Consider the following 25,279-nt stretch of genomic DNA (forward strand, 5'->3'; position numbering starts at 1 on the left):
CAACTTTCAAAATTCATAGTTTATGGTTACTATTTTTGAGGCTATTTTTCGTCATCATATACATGAAGCTATTGTAGGATAATAGCTTTGAAGGCTATATTCACAAATTACTACGGTTGCCTATTCTCAGCCTGATGAGGTTGCTGTTCAGGCTTGTCAAAGATGCTGATTTCGTCATTAAGAAATACAATTTTTACCACGCTTCTATTCATGGTTATAGTTATGTGTAGATGGATCCCAAATATATATCGCACACTGAGAATGATGACGTCACTACACAAAAAATATTTTTTTTCTATTTAACGCCGCGCCGTCTTGGATTTGAGAGTACGAACTTTATAATGCAAAAACCCCCATGTACGTTGTTTACCTAGAATTTGCTACACGACGTAATGACTTTATGCTGTCTAAGGGGAACGGGGCATAGGAGGCAGTACAATACTGACATTTTTTTGGTAGTGACAGAGATTGCTGAGTTGTAAAACAATTTACTAGTAACTCTGTTAAGGATATCGTCATTTTTTGGATAGTGTCGTTTAGCAGTGGTTTTGTATTTAGACTAATATAGTGCAGGATTGCTGAACTAGACCTGCACTGGTTAGTGGATAAGTTATAGAGTAATTTATCCTCGTATTTTCGAACTTTAAAATTAAATTTCATGGCAAAAATTTGTTTTTATGAATTTTTATGACGTTATTGCATAATAAAAAATATTAATTTACATGAAAAGATTATGAGGTATAGTGATACTAAACGAAATTCTCAAAGATACCTTTATTTTATTGTGGTAGGTGAAAATTTGTATAATACTTCTAAAACTATGTAGTACCTTTATTTTAGCTTAAAAGCGCATTCAAAAACCTTCGTTGACTAAGAAATTGCTGTTATCGCAATTTTCAGGACTTTAATTGTTCATTACTCCAAATAAAAATTCTGCATTGTGTCACTGTGCGATATAGAAACTATATCACTCTCGGAAGGATTATCTTTACACTTTATACCTGAAATGAAAAATACTGAAATCCCATTCATACTCTAATCTGTCCTCCTTATAATAACTAGCGTAACCGAAATTTTTAGCGAAATTGAGTTAACATATCGGGAATCAACGAAATGAGATCTACAACCCCCTATAAGCGGTTTTTTTTGTATCTTATTTAGTTTTATTGTTAAGCAAAGTCTGCGTAAGTGACATTTTTTAAAGAAAATATCTTTAGGTGCCAATATCTCGAAAGTTGCCAAAATGCAAATGCGTTCGTTAAGGCAAGGAGGGCAGTAATTGTAGCTGCTTCCAGTTTAAATATAGCATTGAGTATAATCAGAAATAGAGACGAAATGTCATGTAATTTGTTTGAAAATTGTTCTGCCAAATGACTACGGTGACAACTGCGCTCCGATTGGCCAACCCGAATTCGAAACAATTGATGTGTGGCATCAATCGTTTCACTTCAAATCGGCCAGTTTAATTTGAGCGTTGCTATAATTGACGAAAATTGACAAATTACGTATTTAATATTGAATTACCGATGAAATATGATTCCGTTTGTTTTGCAATTAGATGTTTTGCTGTTTTTCCCATACCTTGTAATTAGATGTTTTGCTTTTTCTCCCATACCACCGAATGGAACAGTCCCCATTGTTAAAGATATTTATTATCTTTATTACAATAAATACAGAATATTTTTAGAATATACGGAGACGACACACAGGTCAATTGTTGGTGCTGCTGTTTCAGCTTTCTAATTTGTGATTTCAGGGCAATCGAGAGTTGATGTTTAAAAGTGATACCTAGTGATGATAGTGTTGCCAGGGAAGGATGGCCCTTATGTCGTCTCTGTTTCTGGTTATATACTCGATGGAATATAGTTAATTGTATATAAGTTTAAATGATGTTAATTGGTTTTCCAATAGTTAAATCCCGATGTGAATGCGTTCCAACGCAAGTTCGTCAATGAAGTCCGCCGTTGCGATGAAATGGAGCGCAAGCTTCGTTATCTCGAGAAGGAAATTCGCAAGGACTCCATCCCCATGTTGGAAATCCCTGGCGAGTGTCCTGAAGCGCCGCAGCCGAGAGAGATGATCGATCTTGAGGTGAGTACAATACGTACCACGCGCAGAACATGAACCTTTGCCCCCAATATCCGTTATACAAAACAAAAGTCCTAGGACAAATTGACGACTCAATGAGAAGTAAGAGGAATCCCATTACCAGGGACGATCCGCCACCATTCATGAATTTTTAACCATAGAAATAATGCATATTCTTTACTACATTACTTAATATGTTTATCCAGGCCACCTTTGAAAAGCTCGAAAACGAGTGCCGTGAAGTGAATCAAAACGCTGAAGCCCTGAAGAGAAACTATCTAGAGCTGACTGAGCTCAAGCACATCCTTAGAAAAACCCAAGTCTTCTTTGACGAGGTATGTATATGGAATGTAAATCTCTGCATTTTTTATTTTGCTGTAGGATAATTGCTTTAGGATATCAACAATTTATGTACTTTATTTCGCGTACTTGTTTCTCGCTCACGTTTTAGGCGTTGGTAAACGGCATTTCCAGGACTCTCCTAAAGGCAGTAGCTATAGGACAAGAAATCGTATTAAGAAGAAAATACTGCTATTTCATGGAGGTCTTAAAATTTAAAAACATTAACGTGTTACCGCTCACGAATTGTCAATTAAGCTTTTACGTAAGAAATCAGGAATCACATGATTTCCTTTTGTAACACTGTTTAGGTAAGGCATGACCGATTTGTTGTAATCAAGCTGATATTTTGTATTTAATTTTAAACGTCGTGGTTTTACCCTTGCGGTGTACTGAAAACGTGCTGTACCTACAAATTTATCAAAAGATAAGATACTGACACGATATTCGTGCAATCATTTACTTATGTGTACAAATAACAGCATAATTATATTTATTTGAACACACTTTCGTTCGATCATTTGATCTGCTTGTTTTTTGTTACTAGACGTCATAAGTAATACCTGATATAGCATAGACGTATTATACTAGGTACTAATTTAATGATGATTTAGAATATAATTGACTACATGACTACGTTAATGCACGTGGAAAGCTGTGCGCTGCGTGAATACCGATTCTAGACAACGGGTTGTGGGGTTACCAGTACAAAGCCAAGATAAAATCTGCTGTTGTAGAAAAAAAATAGCTCCACGGAGATGTCTCAAATAACGTTTTTATTATTTTAATCATCATAAGTTTTAATTTGTCGCAATGTTTTGCTTAGTGTCTCATGAAATTGATGCAATATAAAATACTCGATATTAATTCACTATTTCAAAAATCCAGAATTTAAGCACACGTAACAGTATCGTTGATACTACTAATGAGGTACTTCAATCACAGAATTTTCACTCTATTAACTTTTCCTCACAATAAAGGTCATGGGTCTTTCTTTACTGATACTTTAGGCACTTGAATACATAAACTAAATTAGTAAAAGACCAATGAGTGGGCTTCAAAATTACGTTTATTTTATAATTGATTGGCTCCTGTCTGCCCGACGTCAATGCCACAACCATGTCCATTGTTAGATTTTATTTTATGCCAGAAATGCGCAAGGCTATTAACATGAATTGAAATAATTTATATTCCTTCATAATTTTTGCTTCAAAGTCAATTAAAGTTGTGGCACTGATATTGGACACGTCTTTGACCTTGGCGCCATTATGGCGTGTCTGTGTACAAGATGGCGGACCCGTCACGCGAGGAGGAACAAGTGACTCTACTTGGGGAGGAGGGACTCATGGCAGGAGGGCAAGCGCTCAAGCTGGGGTATGCTCAGATTGACTATAAACCTTCTCTGAGACGCTTTGACTTCCCTCTTTTTAAGCTGGAATTTTTAGTTTGCTACTGGTAAATACTATCTGAGTACAAATATCCCATCCCAGCCTATTACAATCAGTTTACAAATCTATGTCTTACAAGTGAACTATAATTTCCAGTTTTATGTCACAATTAATCGGGTCGAATTGTGAGAGGAAGTCGAAACATCTCCTAGATCGATGTTATATTTTGCAGCGCTTGTACTGTGACGCTGATACGGGAGTCTACCGCTCACCACTCAGGCAAGCATTGGAGTCGGCCGGTTTATAGTATATCATCTACAAAACACCTCTTGACTTCTTGTGTGACGGAATGACAGCTTAGCGTAGCACCGCAAATACACCTTGCAGAAAGTGGGGCGGGAGTGCTCGAGTTAACGGCAACGTGAGCACATCGATTTGTCGCCAGTTTTATATATATGTATGTATTGATTACTCGTGAATACTGTGCACATTGTGGGGCAGTCTCTCATCAGCACATATCAAATTGACGATGACGCGATCTGTCTCTCGTTGTCATTCCTTCAAGCATTCTGTCCCCTTGGTTCTAATGTGTAGATATAGAATTGAACCCCTACAGAGCGTGCTAACCAACTGCTGCCTGAGTGAGTTTTGAACTAACAACAATGTTTAATCTCAGAGGTATTTATTTTTGAAGTCCATCGGTTTTTCAGGTCGGTACAAAAGGACATTGGCGACATTCATTTTTATTTTCATTCAGTCATGCTTTCTGTAAACTCTTCATCTGTGCATGCCGTTATGATTTATACTCATTGTTGTAGCCTAGATCACGAAGAGGTTATTTCGAAAGCAATTATAGTTTATTTAGTTATTATTATTTTTATTTGGATTTTCTACACTGTATTAAACACAAAGTAGTAGACACTAACAAGAAGTTGCTTTTAGAATTTATAGTAGCTAAGTATGTCCAGCACTCGTTGTGGTGACGCGATGGCGCTACTTTTTTTACTACAACAGGCATTGGAACACTTCAAATTCTAGAGACAATATTCGTGGGATTTACGTGAAGTGTGACGTCGTCTGGCCTATGTTTGTATGTCTGTTTATGTTTATGTTTGTCCGCTAGCACGAGGGTGGTGCCAATACCACTGAATCGATGACGCGAGCCCTGATATCCGACGACCCGAACAGACATATGGGACACGTCCAGCTAGGGTATGTATACGTGTGTACATACGGCACGAGTGTTAACTCACTCCACTCGACTTATTCCCCAACTATCCAGGGCGAGTGAAATTGAATTGCAGTCTTATTTACACCGTATAACGGTTTTGTTGAATAAAATGCTAAAGATTCAAAACATGAAAATTTTCTCAGTTTGTGACCTAAATAAAACACCATTTTACATACGTCTGCAATTAAGTTTCGCATCAAATGTGAGCATAATTAGCCTTCAACTGTTGATTATTACTCGTGTACTATAGCTGTGACATATATAATTTATATCTTTGTTCCATCGTAATCGAAGTACAGACGCCCGCGGGCACTAGCAATCCATCAACATCTTCGGATAAAGTTGACATTTTTATTATTTGATAAAGGTCGCACTCACAGCCTCATGTAAATATTTACTGTTTATATTTCAACCGCGGCGGCGTCTTTAACATTTTTATGTGAACATAGACAAGGCTAATTTGTTGCACTTGATTAAAATTGCGCTACGTAACGTTGGAAGACTAACTTATGGAAAATATTTAAAAAGGACAAAAAAGTAGCGCATAATAGCAAATTCAGAAAAACAAGATGTAATGCATGCTGACGCTGATTTCAATTTTGACACTAGTTAAGAAGAATGCTAAGATTCCACTAAATCCAAAATCTCGAATAATATAATCGTTTGACTGTAACCATGAAATGTATAGCTAAACTGTTGGTTGATTTATTCCCTAGTTTACGGGATAAACAAGAATCCCTGGAATTCCTGCCTTGGTTAGTAGTTGTCCAATTTGTAATTTTACTATATGTTCGTAGTTGGATTGTAGACTTATAGCATGGTCCTGGGTTGCTTGTTGTAGCAAGTGTCCAGTTCTTCAAAATATTAATTAATAAAGATTACACCTGGATAAATGGGTACCTGAGAAGAAAATGTAACCACTTTAATAACCAATGTTATTACACTCATAATATGGTCCTGGAAACTCGTCTGTCCTGGTATACTTGATGACCAAGATTCCAGAAACTCTAGCGCTTTCGACGGTTTCACATTTATTCAGATTACATGTATGAAATTCGATTGTATGTACTTATAAGATCTTGCTATTTTTTTAGCTTGGCTTGCTTGGCACTTGTGACAAGGCAAATATTCAAGGTCGTGGGTTGTAGATTTGTCAAGGGTACTGGTAATGGCTATGTGTGTGTTTTAGTTAATGTGGTTGGATATAATAATACTGTAGTGAAGGATATTTATGTATACAAAGGTTTGTTGTTTAATCAAATTTTGATGAAACGAAATTAGGAACACTGTTCAAACTAACACGTTTACTTTGCTTACTAAACACTTCACTGTTTATATCACAAGTATTCACAATCTAATGTACAAAATGTATACATCATCGTCAAAGGTAACTTGGACTTCAAGAATAGATAATGGACTTAGGTGCGAACATTGTAAATGCTGGAAACTACTCGATGCGTCCTCACGCTTTTTCTCCTGTACACTTTGAAACAGAAGTTTCTTACTATTTTGGTTCTTTGAAAGAATCCTAATATTACATAGCACAGGTACTAAGCATATCAAAGTGAACCATTGAAAAAGTTGTGAGCACGATTATTTTCCACTATTATTTTAGAGAACGATTCTAACAGCGTCTTGGTACGAGTGTCTTAGATATTAATATTTGTTTCTTGTGTATTTTTTTCTTTTTCAGTATACTCGTGTTATTCATTCATGTAATTTGTATAAAAAACGCTTTAGTCAATCTGTGGGTATTGTTGAGATTTTTTGACAATGAAGCGCGGAATTAACTGAACAATGACTGAAAAGTTTCCATTCCAACCTTGGTCAAGCCAAAACTTAATGTTAAATTTGCTCAGCACATTCCATATTATAATGTATGACTGAGTTTTATGGTGTAACTATGTTTTAACTGTGAATTAACCCTGTCAGAGATAAGAACAACATTAAATAAATGTCTCATTATGACGTCATTATTTTCTAGTTTTCAAGATACAATTTGTTTAATGAATGGTCCTAACAATGTAGGCTTCGTCTGTAATGAATCAATGTCTTTCAGGCAATGCGTTTAGCATAAGAATTCCACCACAAACGCAATATTTTCTCGTCGATTCGTTGTCAGCTACTAATGTAGTAGGATGAATGATTGGGTTGAATGATTGATATCATTATTTATGTTTTGATATGAAACTATTTCGGTATACTACACATCTCAGATGTGTGCAGGCTGCTTTGTTTATTTTAAACATAAATACAGACTAATAGAATTTGCAACACTTACACAATGAGAAAAATTCTGTAGGCATATCAACTTCTTGAATGAATGAATGAATGAATGAATTAATGAATTAGTGATTGCTTCTATTGTACTATTTTTTCTTATGACTCGATCGTCTTTTATCGCAGTTTTTGCATCGAATGCCTCCGGTCAGTGACACTTCAACGTCACTAACTAGAATCAGACATTGTTGTATTTTCATTGGATCCTTCTCTGTTTGAAATACCACTGTATTTTTTTCCCGCCATTTCCTGTATGGTCTCACTAAATCGGTGGATAAATTTCTTGTGTCCATTCTTGTTTCTTATTTACTAAACAACCAAAGGAAATGTGAACACGGAATATCAAAACATTGTCGTCGAATATTGTTTAGCGATTGCAAACAAAGCACGGAAATGTGAATATGGGATGGAACAATGCGCCATCGAGTCTTACTGAAATCTGACTATCGGTTGAATCTTCGAGAAAAAGATTTAAGATTTCAATGGTATTACCATCACTGTTATATTTTGTTATGGATGTAGTGTATGGGGAGTGTCACAACTTCGCAAGGATATTTGAATGTTTTTGTCTGGGATACTTGATGTATCTATTTGATGACCTGACACGGAGAGGTTTAAACTTTGTCTCCTTTTTTAAAGCAAATGGCTGAATAACGCGTTAGTTATAAATTTCATTGGCTTCAATTTTTATTCTGTGACAAATGCTTAACGTTAACGCGTGTGTCGTAGCAACATCGCGGTTAACTATTTCACGGCACGGCATCAGGGTATTTAACGACGCGCTAACCCCTAGATGACTGCATACATTTCATGTCACATGAGAGTAATTAGCAGTACAAAGAACCGCTAGATCTTGTGATCGACTATCAACGGGGACACTGCCTTGTGATTCATTCGCTGTAGGTCATTGTTGACATATCCATTGTTCATCTGTATACTGTTTTGATGTGGGATCGTGTCCTGATGTCAAATTATTTATAATAGTTTTGTATTTGCAGTTTTCAAGTTGCAGAGTCGATGTTCAGAACCTCAGATCTTTGTCAAATTCGTATAGGTTGACTTTGTGTCAATATGTGTTTAATTACCTTCTCAAAAGACGCAGTTTTTTCTTTCTGTTTATTGGTTGTGCCCTTTCTAGATTTCGTCAAAATTGAGTTTTACGCTTAGTCATTTTAGAAGCTACTGCAGGTCCTGTTGTTCAACGAGTATTGTGAGAGTACATTGAGAGAAAGTACAAGCTATTTTGATGTTACAGGACTGTTTAGTTATCTTTATATTACTTATAGGTACAACGGCATTTAAGACCTTATGTTATTTTATATTATCACAACGAACAATGATAAATGGGAATTAACATAATTTAAAGTTGATTTAAGAGTTCGGGAATGAACAGGGGAAGAATATCATACAAGCTACGAAGATGATTAAATACGTTCGTCTATCCAAAAACAAGTTTCAAAACAGCATCGTTTTATATTTCCAGTTTGCTGTAGACTTTTCCTTTAATGTTTCTATGAAGATCCGCTCTCTTCATCTATTAAGATTTTACAAAGCGGATATGTTATTTGTATGATGCGGGCTGTGGGACTTCATTGAATTTGTTTTGATTTGTCGCATGCCCTTTCAATGTCCTTATTATGTCAGAACATAATAAGGACATTGAAAGATCAGATCTTCGTCGTCTTTTTAACGACTTCAAAAAAGAGGAGATTCTCAATTCGACAGTCTTTTTGTATGTATGTATGTTACGCGATAACTTTGTATAATTTGTGACCCGATTTTGATGATTCTTTTTTATTGGAAATAGGGTATCTCAGTAGTGTTTTTTTTTCTTATTTTATATTCTATTCAAATATCACCTTTTTGGACGGTAACCAAATTTTTCATGTCCACCACATGTTTTCTTCGTAATTCTGTCAAATATTCAAAAAATTCTGTTTATAGCTTAAATTTTAATGAGGTTTTTCACATATATGTTACTTGTTCATAAAAACCGTTATATGAGTACGTTGAACTCTTAAATCGTGACGTACAAATTCTCGCTGAAACGAAAATTATCTTAATTTGAAGTGATTTAGTGTAAAGATTTTCATGTTTAGCATTTGCTAAGAAAAATATTTACTGTTCACTGATCTTGTTTTTAGTGGCAAAGTGATTGTTTTTCATTAGGAGTCCATTTTGTTAAGTTCTATATTTATTTCCCTGCATAAGTTTCTGTGTATTTCGTGAAAATACAGTTATGAAGATATTTCAGTTAACTGGATTGCTATGGTACTTATGAGTACCAGTTCTTACTGTAGAGGAAATTCCCACACTTGTTTGTTGCAAGTTTATTATTGCATAAACATTACTTGGTGAACTTTTTAGTCTGTCGGTCTAATGATGTATGAGAGTGTCTGGAAGACAATGGCTAAGGGCTCAGGGTCAGATTTTTTTATGATATTAAGTGACAGGACAAACAAGTCGTGCACCTGGTGGTTAGGGACACCGCTATTACATAACAGTTGCAGCGCCACTCAGAGCTTTAAATGTCAAGGATCTAAGGGGCACCGCACTTCACCATGAGACGTAAAGTTAACGAATCCCATGTGCCTGTCATTTCACCAGAGCACCCTTACCGTTCAACCGTTTACCGTTCAAAATAGGCATGCACGATTTTTTGTATCGTAATGGATCGTATGCCTCTGAATCGATTCACGGAGCGATCCACGGATAGGGTGGTATGCTCTTGATTCGATCTCACAAAAATCGTTTCAAAATTTGTAATAATTAAACACATTTATTACATAATTTAATTGCCAAATAATATAATTGATTTGCTTTTTACAAATGCTAATCCTTTAATTTTGAATCGATTTGCTTAAAAATCGCATTGAAATTAATCTATTAAAAAAATCGCTACATAGTACTCAATGGAATTGATCGTCATAAAAATCTGATCGTAATGTGCATCCCTACTTCAAAACCGGAACGCAGTAATGCTCACATTGCTGCTTGGCCGCAAAAATAGGTAAAGTGGCAGTTTCCCTAGATGAATGTCGTTGAATGGCATATTATTCCCAAAGTTTCCTAACTTTACCTTAAAATATATAATGAATCTTGTATTCATGTACATGAACTCGAGTAAGGTAAGGGGTACTCGAGTGTCCTTTGTGCGTTAAGACTTCGCCGGCAAATCCACCCAACTCACGACTTCGCTTACATTTCGTAAAGATTTTCCTAAAATAATCACTGCGTCGAGAATTTGTGCCCGTTGTGTCGCCAACCCTTTTATATACAAATTGTAGATAACTGTTATTTGTGTTCAGACTATCGAAAAGAAAACTTTCTTAAGTTGATAAAGATAGATGAAATAATATTTCTGTGTCACTATCTATTTATTCTATTTAATCTGATAAAGAATGTGAATACATTCCGAGGTATTACATTCTTTTACATAACTCTTTCTACATAAATATGTCTAATAATTATAAATGCATAGTGTATCTATCTGTTTACTTGATTATTTTATTACATCAAATTCCATCTTCTTCACTATTTGTTATTTATTTTTTGCAAAGATTGCGTATAACAAATAAATACCTATTAAAAACTAGTACATACCAAAAACAAACAACATGTATTATACTTCTATAGCATATCGTTCTCATAAAGTTGCATTATTGGTAATTTAACGATTTTCTGTTGAATGAATAACACGAGATTTATGTGAATAGTTTCTAAGGCGTACTACAATAAAGGGGACAATAATAATGGTTGAGAAATATCCACGTATACGTGGAGGTCTTTTAAATGGATTACGTGCTCGCTTGTTTAAGTTTTAAGTTAACTAGAACATTTTAAATAAATAAATAATTCATTATTCTTGCTTCAGATAACTGAACCCATTTGTTTTATAACTACGCTAGTAATAACACACTATGTTCGTCGTGACGGAATTAAAAATTGAATTAATTAGGACTTGAACATTGTGTCCGAGCATTGGCTAGTCCACTCGGCTCGCGAACGCCTTCAAATTACAATTGGCGCTAGACCGCAAATAACTTCATTTTTAATTTAAATACAAGATTTTCTGATATTTTCTTATGACTTACTTAATAGAAAATTGATTATGATTTATAATAAGGTTCTTGGTTAATCAATGAATGCATAAAGCATACCAGTACCTAATTTAACTAAATTATATCTTGCTTGAACGTTTGACAGATAATTTGTGGAAATAATTAATGATAACATTGATATTCTGTATTTCCGGTGGTGTACTACCGCTTGAACATTTTCTACCAATTATATGAAAAACTTGTCAGTGTTGCCGTTTAAACTACTTCTTTTTTCTAGCATACTAATTATCTGTCAAACTTTTAACCGGTAATTAGTGATAACAGTGGTCTAAATGGCAACACTGAGCTGGCAAGCCGTAATATCTATGCCACGGGGCTGTCTTTTGTCCACCACACTTAAGGTGGATTCACAATGAACAAATTCTTATCGCGTAGGTCATATAGCATGACCTTGAGTCGACCAGTCAGGAGCTAAAGTCGCATCTCCTGATTGATCATCCCAAGGATATATCGCGCAGCGCGATAAATTGCTGCAATATGTATATTGCTAGAATTTGTACATCGTGAGTCCACCTTTATCGATGCGGAATCGGCAATCACATAAAGCCGTCGACTCTCGAGTTTGGCCGCCATCGGCGAATTTCTGATTTACGTGTTCGGAAATTCGCTGGAAGCCGATTCGTCGCCAACCTGTCATGTCGTCCGAACCGAAGCGAGACTTTTTCGCTCTTATTGCATGGACTTAAAGCTTTTTCTGAATGTGATTCCGCGACAACAAGTGCGGTGACTCCGTTAGGCGATTGACCTGTATTATAATTATACTTGTTGATAAAGCTACTGTGGCATATAATAGAAGAGATAAAAGTTCTAAAATTGATTGGTACATTGACTTACTTCTGTCTTTGTAAGTCAAATACGTTAGAGCAGGGTTTTTTAACCTGTGGTCCATGAACCCGTAAGGAGTCCGTGTGATGAACGCCGGGGTCCATGGCGAGCCTACCTAACAGAACAACAACCGTCGCACTAACTAATCATTAAGTAAAGTTTAATCTCAATCAATAATATAAGCTAGTTAAAGCTAAACCTAGTTTTTTATCTTTTCCGTGGGCTCTTTGACATTTTGAGAGAGGTACATGACTAGGAAAACTCTGCGTTCAGTAAAATCTTTGTTAAAACGTTTCATGTGCGTCAGTGAACATTGATGAGCCTTGACTTAGCCACGATTCTAAAAGTATCGAATATATAAGATAGTGCTAAAAGCACTATCAAAAAACGTTGCGACTATTGCGACTGGATAGATATAAAACAGTTTTACTTCCATAAAAACATGTGGTTAGATGTGGATTGGCTTATACATCAGACGAGAATCTTTACCTGTTGACTGGTTCGTTATACGAGCATGCGTATAAGGAAAAACATAAATTTAATACCGATATTTTGTAGGTATATGCTACTCTTGTAAAACCACATAAATGAGCGTTAAAAAGTAGATACTGCTATAAAAATAAAGAAGAAACTTACCCCATATATCATTTACGAGTGCGATAATATTTTTCATCTGCACATAAGAATAGTCCAATCAACTGTTTGAGTTTTGTATGTTAAAAATTGGTAAAGACTGTGGTACTCGTAGTACAAGGAATTCCCTACTTTCAGATTCAGGTAATTAGGGCGATTATCTGTCACACTTATCACTTCATTAGCAATTACGGTCCAAAATCGCTTTTAATATCCCCCACTCTTAAAGTTCAGTTTACCCAGCAGACTTTAGACTCTACCTTAAAGTGTGGAATAAGCGGAAAACGTAATTACGTCTCAGCGTTTTAATGACATAAAGTAATATTATATTCTTGAAAGTTTACTGGTCTCCAGTCTCCAGATGGTAAATATAAATCGTTAACAGACGGACTTGGAATACTGCCAAAGTGAAGAGGCGCTATCTCTTGTAGAGAATGTATGATGTAATATTGTGATGAATATGTATATGAATAATAGTTGTACAGCCGTCAAGCGTTATCTAATTTTTTTAAATCAGCTCTGCTGTGTCTTCTTCTGGTCTGAATGGCTGATTTCAACGCCCACCACCCCAAAAAAATAATTTAAAACATATTTTTTTTATATTAACACAAAAATTTACAGGGAAAAAAATATGTTTGTGGTGTGGTTTATATAGACAATTCAAGGTTTTTTTTCTTTCAAATGGTAGCACACCCTGATCAGCATCATCGCCCCCCAATTGCTTCCGAGGCCCCTACCGCCTCTTCTACGCTCACTGGCGGTAGATACCACTTTGGGAAACTATGGTCTAGGTAATGCCCAGGAGTTAACTAATGTCGTTACTCTCTTTCTTATAGTACAGTAAACTCATAAACTTCATAGTTGTGACTTGAAATGTCAAGGTTAAGGTGTCAATTAGTGTGATTTACTGGCACTTTATTATTATCCTAGTATATATAGTAAACTGCTTCCGTGAACGAACGGTTACCATGCTGGATTGCCACGCAGAGGTCCCGAAATATTTCTATGCCCTACAATTATTTCTCTCGTGAGTTTGGGTGTAATTTGTGGTTGTCTATGTGTGTGTCCATGGCACCCGTGATACAGGGCTTCCCTAGTGCTAGTCTATGAATGTGTGCATTATTTGTTATTAACGTAAAAAGCTCTTAACATGTTTAAGCTCTTCGAATAGTTATTAATTGTGACCCCATAGACGTTCATTACTATAACTTATAACTTTCCAATATTTTGTTAAGTTTTCTTCGGTTCGTACAGATCTGGACGCCTACCAGTGGTTGTGCAGATTTTGTTCCATGACGAAACCTCGGTCGATGTTGTCACCATTAGAAGGAAAATCTTTTCATCGCGATTTAATACGTAAAATAATAATATCATGTGACAGGAAGATCAAATCGTGCAACAAGTCGTGCGCCTGGTGGTAAGCTACACGCCTATAAATAACAGTTGCAGTGCCATTCAGAGTTCCAAAGATCTGATAGGTACTGACACTGTGCGTGTCACCCTGAGACATAAGTTGACAAGTCCCATGTGCCTGTAATTTCACCAAAACATTTATAGTTGATTGCAGCAGTGAACCATGCTTAAATATACAGCTTTCTTATAATGGTAATGTATATCAGTACTATGTACACAATATATTCTGATTACCAGAAAATAAAACTAAAGGTTACAGTTACTAAATCTACACAAACCTACATGAACGTAGGGTTGTTCTTTGACGCAAAAGTACATCAAACCTTTTTCATTTGCACGTGCAAACCCGAATGGATGAAATTGGACTCATTAATTATGTTGTTACAATAATTAATTAAGCTTATTAATTTATTTGAATACGAAATTGAAGCAAAGATGAGTGAGTGTACATTCTTACACCAAAGAATGTTGTTTTTTCCTCTTTGTCGGTAATTCCCATATTTTTGAATGAGTTTACTTTTAGCCGTAAGCGTTTTGGCGACTTTTAACAGCGATATGAACGCGCGATTGCATTGATACATTTACATTTGAGATACATAGAGAGATTTGAGAGAGATAGGAATACATTTGAGATTTATAGGTCGTTGCATTGATGCCAACGCGCGACTGCTTCGTTGCAGTCGCTTAAGTTGAATCATTAAAAATGTGCATTGCGTTTACATCGTGTTTGCATCGCGATTGTATCGCTGCTTTAGTAGTACATGTGTGTAAAGATAGACGATTAGCGACTTCATCAAGACTGAATCGTTGCAGACGCGTCGCTAAAAGTAACGTGTTTAACCGCTCTTCAGGTGGAATTGCGTTGAGTTTGTTGATAGTACTTATTTGACATGTCAAGATTATAACAACGGCGGGGCCAAAAGGAGTATTATGTTATTCACTCTCTGTGATAATTAAAAGATTTTGCCATGAATTTGCGAATTCGCCACTGTAATGTAAATATAAAGTAACAATTTCGTCGTAAACCTTTCCATCATCGCATCGTTGCGCGTAGGCGCCATCGCACATATAGCATTAGTCACAATATTCACGCGATATCGGAATGTAACATTCATAACCAATTAAATTAATTAAACAAAAAATAACAAATCATGTTCGAAAAAGGCACGTACCTACTAAAAAGTTGAAAATTATTTATCAATCCCATTTAGGTATTTGTTTATGAAATCGGCGAATTTATTATTTCAATATAAATGAAGTTGATAAGTATTTGCTTCGGCCCAGATAATAGAGAAATTATTTTTCGGTTATTATTTTATCACTCGGGTGTAGTTTAGCTAGGATATTTAATTGGTAGAATTTTTACGGAGGCCTTTCTGATTTACTTTTCTCTGATAATTATAACATTTACATATTTTATGAACTTTCGCATGATAGCTTTCAATCTTTATTTCTGTTAAGATAATCTGTATGCAGACGGCCTGTCAAAATATTAAGCCTAGGTACAAAGATCTAACACAATTTTAAAAAATGCAAGAAATGATTCCTCATACAAATTTGGCATGCATCGTGTCGTAACTTATCAATGCTATTATAATTAAAGGAAATAAAGTCTACGTACAGCATGAATAAAATTATACTTATTGTCCATGAATGTAAAAAAAATACTGAAGTAAATTTTTATAACGATGTGTGTTTTACACAACATTAGTAGAGATGTAAACGAACATTTAAGATGTGAACAATATAAATAAATTAAAATTTTCATAGTTTATTTTCTAACACAAAATGTAAATTATAGAGCTTTTAAAGGAAAACTTGACAATAAACCGGTACCAAAACTACTGAAATTTCACTAATAAGTACCGGTATTTACAAGACCAGTGCTGGAACTTTAAGTAAATACATGTATTATTGAAACTCAGTGACGCAGATACTTAGATTTAATAATAAGTTAACGTTAATTATCGCACCTTTAGAATGAAAATGACCTAAGAACAAAAAATATTTTATACCGTAAAACGACTAAAAAATATTGTTCGTATGGATGTTAATTTAGAAGCGACTCAACAAGGCTCGAATGGCACATACTCTTGAAGATGTTGTAAACCGCTAGTGTGCCATGACCAAGTTTCACGGCAATAAAATAGAATACTCCGATAATTTATTTCATAAAGTTGAAAGAAAAAGAAAGGCTGTAACAAGAAAAGTGTATAAAAACAGGTACACGGCTACAAAACACACCCTACTTAAGTACAAAAAACGTGAGACAGACTTACCCCGAAAGACCGAGTTATACAATATTACTAGGTTAGATTGGTATTAAAATTGGCACGTGATTTAGTTTGGGAACTGGTATAAGAATCAAAATTAGACGAGCAGCTCTGCTCGCTTCAGCGATTAAGCAGCGAGTGACGCGGAGTGGAACAAAATGAGAATGACGAGGCATAGGAACTAAAGAACGATTCAACATTCGAAAACAAGTGGCCAGGAATCAGAGAAAAGGAGATAAAAAGGTGGGATGGCGATGGAAGGAGGTCACATCGTCACAATACCCTGTTTGGTTCTCTTTGATATGTTTAAAATTCCACTTCCGCGTCGGTATGTAAAAGCCGCATTTAGTGTTGAATCTGTATCTGTAAAACCAACACGCCACCACTGTTGGTGAAAGAATGGCAGATTAGCAAATAAGCTGATTTCGTTCCGAAAATTATCATTAAATTTTCATCAAACGCAACTTTATTACTCGAGGACTCTCTTTCACAATTAAAACGACCATAAATAATTTGTTGCGTAGCTGTTGAAAATAAATAAGTAAATTATAATAAAATTGTTTAAAGGAATAATTAAATATTACGTCGTCACTACGTTGTCGTAAGACATCGTAGACATTAGTAAGACATCGACACGTTCGCGTCGGTTCGAATCCGGCCGGATCGAAGGAATTTTTTCTGAGTGTTCGATCTTTGTATTAATAATTATAACAAACTAGTGGAATAATATCACAAAAAGTAATTTAATATCAATTCAATAAAAATTTAAAAAACGAAATACTAATTATGCGAATTAATGTAAAGTATGACACATGTACCTGAACTAGGAGAATCTGTATTTTTGGTAAAAAGTACTAATTGTACAGGTGGATGTTAAATTATAAACAAAGAGACTTAATTGTTAGGTCAAATGACAACAAAAAAGTACAGTAAAAAGTGACCTTATAGCGACTAGTTTATGTAAATTATATTTCTCAATTGTTAAATATTAAAATTATCAGTAACATTTTTTGAGGATATAAAGCTGAATGTTTCATCATTGTTTTCTAGAACTGACTAGGCCATTGCCTGTGCTTCAAGAATAGTAAATGAAATAATGTGATAATATCACAACTTCAAAACTTATTTCGCGTGTTCCCAAAAACTTGAAATTTTGTGTTGGGCCACTTTCATTCTTAAGCTGCGTTATGTAATATACTATAGACTTACAAAATAACGTTACATACCAAATAACTATTTAAAATGATACATAGGCAACAGACATCAAACTTTGCACTTAAGATTTGAGATCAACTATATTTATTTATTTAGACACAATAACTGTTCTCAAACTATGTACGATACTTAATAGTAATTTTATACTATAATACTCTTTAGCTTGGAAGAATTATGTACAACATTGAAATGAAATAGATTTAGTTAAATATCCTATTTAAAAATGAAAAAGAACTTTTATAAAATTTGAAAAGAAAGATAACTTCGTACAAGGTAGTCCATAATCTAAAGTGTAAAACCCAGTGTTCTAGTGACTATACATTTCGTCGCTTAAGTTTGTAAAAGAGTTTGCTATGTATGTCATATGCCCCATGTAAGCACCAAAGAAAAAATATTTAAAAAATCTGCATGTGACGCCCACTGCTAGAAGCAAGTAGGGTAGTGTGTTAAAGCACTCGTACATACTGTCAATATGTGTTAATCGTAAAGAAAGTTACACAAGTTTTGGCTTATACTATAAAAATGACTTGTGACCGATGTTTTAAACTTTATCAAATAAATTATCTGGATATTTTGATTTATAGATTTCCATCAATCAAGTAGCACTCACATTATGGAGGATAGTCGTTTTTATCAGCGTATTTATTGTGGAAAAATTATGACAGTTACGAGTAACTTATCACATTTATTATCTCCTTACACAAATGCACAATAAATTGCTGTTACAGCTGACGGAAGGTCGGCTTCAATGTACAATATTACACTTATTACAGATATAATACAAGTACAATAGACAATATCACTGAGAGTACACCTTATTCAAGTACTGCTTGATTCTTGTTACAGGCTGACAATTATTTATACGTCCGCGTCACAATGATCCTTCACACGTATCAAAAAAATTATAAAAAAAGAATTAATGCGGGTTACACCACTTTTACGCTGATAGCGTCATTTATAAAACGAACTTTGACTTAGACTAAGCGAAAATGGCGGGCTAAGCAAGTTTTTCGTATTTACAAAACGTACTTATATTACAAAGTAAGCTCAAAGTTTTATTTAATTTTATAACAAATGAAATTTTTTATAATATTAAGTGACGGGACGAACAAATAGTGTGCCTGTTGGTAAGCTACAGCTTTGAGTGGCACTGCAACTGTTTAAATCGCAAAGATCTGAGGGGCACTGCCGCTGCGCCCGTGACACTGAGACATAAGTTGACAAGTCCCATGTGCCTGTACTTAGAAACGTTAAACGTTAATTCGTGTTTCATGCCATTGTATATCATCATTATATATCACGTGGTCTATACCTTTAGCTAATTAAAAACAATAAAGATCTTGTTACCTGAAGCCCTTAGTGGCGCTATGGACGGACTTTGTACAGTCAACAGTCGAACCGTGTTATGGTAGGTACGTCGTGTAAAGATGAATTTAATGTAAAAAATAACGTACATCTACACTACTGTTGGGTAATTTTCCGAAAAATTCCAAATAGTGGAGAACTTAGAAAAAATTTCGTTGTAATACAATACATTATTCATAAATAATAAATACAATAATCGTTTTCGTTCAGTATCAACTTTTCATAGGTGTCAACGTCAAATGTTGAAAATTAAAGGAAAAATACCCGGAAAAATATTCATTTTTCAGAGAAATATGTTTTTGTCAAAATAAAATGGAATTTTTCCATGATCCAACACTCGATATTTTTCCTGAACATCAAGCCTAGAATCAAGTAGCTCATATAATTGTGATATAATAATAATTGTTATAATAATAACGTCGTGCTTCTGTCTAATCACGATTATATCCTTGTTCGTTATCTTGACGCCAATCGACAAGTTCTTGATACCTCACAATTATATAACTTTTTCTATTTTAATAACACAAAGAATTTGTTTGAACACGTATTGTTCTATGAGTGAATGCAAATACAGTAGGAAGTAGTGTAATTGACTTAAAATTGTAATTTTGTAATATTTAAGTACCTTTTATGTTTAAAGAATGATGATATTAAGTTCACTGATGTTACACGTGATGGTAAAGTTATTAATATTAAATGCGAATATTTCTCACTACTTTTAAGAGTATAAGGTAGAAAAAAGATATACCATGTGTTGTCGATATAAAAATGGATTCAGAACGAAGAACAAAACCACGTAAATAATAATAAAATTATTTTTTATGAAACTTTTATTTATTTTTTCAGTTATGTAAACTGTTAACTAAACTGGTGACCAATAGTTAATAACTGTTTATTATATACTAATAATTGTAATTGTATTAGGTAAGTTTTACTATTGAAGGTTATTTTTTCCGCATTATTAATGTCCCCTGAAGTTGCAGATTGTAAAACTAAAACCTCTTTTTGCAAGCTGCAACTCTCTGTACATAGAGTTATGAATAGATAAGTAAATAGAATAGATTTAGATTGAGTTTCCCTTTTTTGCTTCATTGTATTATTTTCTCAGCATCTTTTGTATATTTGGGTAACTTTCCTTCCATATTTATTTTAACACAATGTAGTGAGGTACATGGTGAGAGCAACCTCACTTCACTAGTATTAAATATCTTTAAGTTTTAATTTTTAAAAACAAAACCTATTGCACGTAAATACCACCCTGCCACTTCAAACACGCACAAAACTTCATCCTGACAATTAACTGCAACATAAACAAAACATATGATTTTAATAAGTTATGAGATTGCTCTTGACATCCTCAATAGTAACAAAAAATCATCAATATATCACAGCTAATATGAATTGCTGTATAGTTTTGTGGCGGGCGTGATCCTGCGCGAGCGGCTGCCTGCCTTCGAACGCATGCTGTGGCGAGCGTGTCGTGGCAATGTCTTCCTGCGACAGGCGCCTATTGACACAGCCCTCGAAGATCCATCCTCAGTAAGTAATCACGGAATCGACCTAGATGGACTGATTCTATATATTTGCTAGTGTCCTAGAGATTCTACATTTAATGCATCAAATTCTTATATACTGTTCATGTTTTTACTGTTTGTGATCCAGGATCTTACGCTAGCAATGTGGATTTCCTTAAAATTTGAAATACCATAATGAATTAATATCGTCGCCGTTTTATAGAAAAGGCGAAAGCACCACTTTGAAAAATTTATCTGGGGTGCATGTTTTAGTTTTTCTGCTTTAAAATATGTGCGTCCTGTTTTAAATTCAATTTTAAAAGTTAAACTTAATTAAAACCAAAATTGAATTTTAAAACATTACGTAAATATTTTCAAACAGTCGTTAAGACCTAAAACACGCTCCCTTGAATTTTTTTTCGAAATGGCACTTTTGCCCTTTCTACCGCACACCGACGATATGTTGAATGATGTTCCACCTAGAAAGAACTACTTTGATATATTTTAGACCATAATAAATTAATTATACGTAAATTTCAAAAGATTAAAAAATCATTAGGATAATTTTTCCATCTTCTATTACAAGCTTAAATAACTGGTTATTATTTCCAGTCGGACGAAGTGTACAAGTCGGTGTTCATCATTTTCTTCCAAGGAGATCAGCTGAAGACCCGCGTCAAGAAGATCTGCGAGGGCTTTCGCGCTACTCTTTACCCATGCCCGGAATCGCCGGCCGACAGGCGCGAGATGGCCATGGGGGTTATGACCAGAATTGAGGATTTGCATACCGTGAGTAGTTTCGCAATTGCTATGTATACTGATGGAAACAGTGGTTATCTTATTCGGTCGGATGACCTATTGGGAGTCAGCACCACGAAAACTCTTCGAATAATTTTCTTGTAAACTTGGCCTTCTAGATAGTTTGCACACACAGATACACACAGATAGTTTGGGACACATGGAGACGGCGAACAAAACAAATTTTTATTATGAAATTTTCTTGAAGTTAGCAACTTGCATTTTTGTTATTTAGATCCACGTACTCGTGTTCTGAAGTTCCCCCCTCTTTTATATTTATATTAATGGTGGGATCTGGATTACGTACGAAACAAATTAGGATCACAAGTTGAACATCAAGTGACCAAAAAATAGGTCCATTTGAAGTGAAATACACGAAGTAAATATGTAATACTGTGTTTAGATATCTTATTAAACCGTGCCATTTTATTGCCTCCAGCTGTATACGGCATTGACACAAGGTATCTATAAATTAGTTACCTACGTTCAGGTAATTGAATAGCAAACAACGGAAAATTTAATTGAAACCTTGATTACGGAATTTAAAAGGTTAACTTCTTTTATTGGTCGAGTACTTAGGTTTTCCCGATTGCTACACAAATAAGCAGGCTTTTTCCAATTTTAGAGCGGTTTCACACGACATTTTTATCAGCGATACAAACCCGATGCAGTAGCGATACAGTTGCTAATCTTCTACCTTTATACACGCGAGCGATCTAAAAAAAAACCTGAGTTATCTATATGAACTGCACTACAATGTTTTTCTTTGTAATTATTGTGTTAATGTAAAAAATACGTGTTTTAGTTATTTTTTGTGGTGGTGGGCGCTGAAATTTTGTTATCTTGCATAAGTGGGCGGCGAGGTCAAATATTTTTCCAAGTACATCAAACATCCAATAGCAAATAGCCACGTGAAGTGCCGCTATTAAGGCCCATTTAGATGGAGAGAGTTTTGTCGTCTCGAAGATACGATTATCGAAAGAATATAAAAAGCTTTCCTCGTTTAAACATTCGCGATTCGCCCTTCCACGTGAGCGATAATCGCCTCGCCTTCCAATATTGAACGTCTCCGTGTAAACATAACTTGAAAGCAAAAATCGTATTTCGAGTTTTTGTGCCAGCCATTTCTACATGAGTACAGTGCGCGAGGGTGTTTTGATTATCACTGCTTTTCTAAGACAAGAATTAAGGAAACGAAAAGGAAAAAAAGGGGTTAAATAAAATTTTAAATTTCAAAAAAAAATTAAAAAATATATATATTTCTATACAGTGCAAAGAACTTAATATTATCAGCAGTTCCAAATTTGAATGATTTTTGCGTCATTTTGATATATTCATAGTCAATACCGCAGTAATCACTGAACTCGAATGGCAATTCTCGCACTCAAAACGGTTCGAACCGATTGGTACGATAATCGTATGAACTTGAAAAAATGTCATACGAGATCGTGTTTAGACAAGTCGAAAACTCGTAAGCAAGAATCTCCTTACTACATATTTCTCTGTGTAAACAGTCGAGGAGGCGATTTAGTTGCTTGCGAATCTCTTATGTCATAATGGTAGGCGAGATTTTAGTTCTTGCCTGAATGTAAACATTATGATACGATAATGTTATGGCGATTATTTCTTATGATAATCGCGTACGATTTTTCGTCACGAAGCGTGCGATAAACTCTCTCCATCTAAATGGGCCTTTACAGTAGGGCTTGCGCGATAGGGCGCGACTTGCGCGAGAGAGATATAGAAGCGCGAGATATTGCTATTATCTATGGGAGTATAGCAGTATCTCCCGCTTTATGTCGCTCTCGCGCCATTCGCGCCCTATCGTGCTAGCCCTACAGGTCTCGCGTCACGGGTTTTTATGGGACATGGACCTGTAAATACGCTGGTTTGTATGAAAAAAAACAAATATGCGCGATTTAAATCCGAAAAAACAGTTTCACATCTTTTATTGGGTCAGTCCATAAATAGTTAACATCAAAATTACAATGAATGTTGTTTTTTACTTCGATTCCAGGCCAATTCAGGTTACTCATAATAAATGACAAATATACAGGGTTATTTTTAAAATATTACCAACCTCGCTACTACAACTATATTACTAACATCATAAACAACAACTTTTGTTATATGATTTTCAATAATTGATCAAATTTTACTTTCGTACACAAATAAAACTATTCGAATAGATCGCTGTAAACGGTGACAACTCTGTGCGGTAATAAAAGAAAGCGCTAACGTAAATACCAGTCCGATGCAAAACGCAAGAGTGGGGGTTGGTATCGTCGGAGAGGGCCCTTCCACGTTTGAACTTACTATCTCCCTACCGAATAGAGATCTAAAAAAAATGTTAAATAGTAAAACAAACATGTAAAAGTTTGTTTTTGTTAAATTTATTATGTTTCGTAAAAAGTCTGTTAGGCATCCCTCCGCTTTGAAGATCGCCTACCTTGCACTCACCCCATTTTAATAGAAAACGGCGATCTTCATAGCGGAGAGATGCCTAACAAGTATAAGAACAAAGTTGTTGTTTATTATGTTAGTAATATAGTCCTGAGAGGTTTCTGGGATCTAGCAAATAACCCTATATACACAACAATATCTTTCACTATTTAAGTGACTAATTTCTAAAATGTGCCTGTCTGCGGGTTAAGGCACCTTATACAGTTTAACTTACATTTGATACACTTTAAATACATTACAAGACAATGACACTATTATTTTTGACGACCTCGATGCTCCAACGGTTTGCACTGTGCGCTCTGAATGAGGCGGTCCCGGTTTCAATTCCCGGTACGACCAATATGTGAAATGAACAATTTTCTGGTTTCTGGTTATAGTGCCTGTCGGAGTTAATACCGTTGTTCTGGTACCCATAGTATAGAAAATTTCCTAAGTAATTGATATTATAATTAAATAAGGTGATTGAATTGACCCATATTACTCGCTTTGGGTTTTGCATTATTTTCACAAATGTACAAGCTCAAGCTTGGCATTGAAGATTTAAATTCAACTTTCGATAAGAACACTCCAAAGTTAAAATGTCAAACGTGATGTGCTTTTCATCTAGTAATTAAAAATGAATCGTCACATTAACCATAGTAGAATGAAACAAGTATCGCAACTCCGTACAAAATAACAGCGCAGCTTGTATGTGTATACAACCGTCGCGCGCTGTGTACGAACGCACACGCGTACAAAGGCGAGTTGAGACGACTAGTGTTGTGCAACGCTTACAACCCTTAAGTTATGTAAATGTGTGCATCCTTACAGGGCGCGCACACATACAAGCCGCGCTGCGACGTTAGCGCGGAGTTATACTTGCTCTTATTCTACTATGCATTAACCACAGAACAATAAAAACAGTAGAAGTGGTTAGTCAGCGTCTGACGCATGCCAACTATAGGCCTCGAAAGACCTATCTGAGCTCAGTCCGCCATTTTCGCTATATAAAATCCTAGAAAAATTCCTTATAGTGCTGTTTAGAGTGCAAAAATCATAGGCGCACCACACAAGATGGTATTTCATAACATCGGAAAGTCTTATTTCAATAATATTTCAATTTCCTGTTTATCGAAATATTTTTTTGTTGCAAGAAACGAAAGTAAAGCTTTTACTCCTGCAATATGGTCGCTTCTTGTTTGTAAAACTAAATTAATAACCGTAATTCGTCGTCGTTCGTTCGCAATAAACAGCTAGTTTTTCATTTAATCCATTGATTGAAATTTCCATATAATATCAAAACGTTATAACTTGTAATAATAGGTACCTATTGATGGTATTGAACTTTCAACGA

The 25,279-nt window shown here is 35.1% G+C and overlaps 1 protein-coding gene across 7 annotated transcripts in view; it reads left to right on the forward strand.

Moving 5' to 3' along the window:
- LOC113232092 (V-type proton ATPase 116 kDa subunit a) overlaps positions 1-25,279 on the forward strand; it is a 42,245-nt gene that overhangs the window by 2,197 nt on the left and 14,769 nt on the right. For 2 of the 7 annotated variants that reach the window (XM_026466720.1, XM_026466721.1), the window contains exons 2-7: positions 1,912-2,091; positions 2,295-2,423; positions 4,939-5,027; positions 5,763-5,801; positions 20,584-20,710; positions 21,298-21,474. In XM_026466720.1, the coding sequence (XP_026322505.1) occupies positions 1,912-2,091; positions 2,295-2,423; positions 4,939-5,027; positions 5,763-5,801; positions 20,584-20,710; positions 21,298-21,474 (741 nt within the window). Of the gene's footprint in view, positions 1-1,911; positions 2,092-2,294; positions 2,424-3,715; positions 3,802-4,047; positions 4,095-4,938; positions 5,028-5,762; positions 5,802-20,583; positions 20,711-21,297; positions 21,475-25,279 lie in introns of all 7 variants that reach the window. The other 5 variants (XM_026466722.1, XM_026466724.1, XM_026466723.1 and 2 more) reach the window with 3 other exon arrangements.

Source organism: Hyposmocoma kahamanoa, unplaced genomic scaffold (assembly GCF_003589595.1).
Source record: "Hyposmocoma kahamanoa isolate Upper Pololo Valley unplaced genomic scaffold, ASM358959v1 66, whole genome shotgun sequence".
Taxonomy (NCBI): Eukaryota; Metazoa; Arthropoda; class Insecta; order Lepidoptera; family Cosmopterigidae; genus Hyposmocoma; species Hyposmocoma kahamanoa.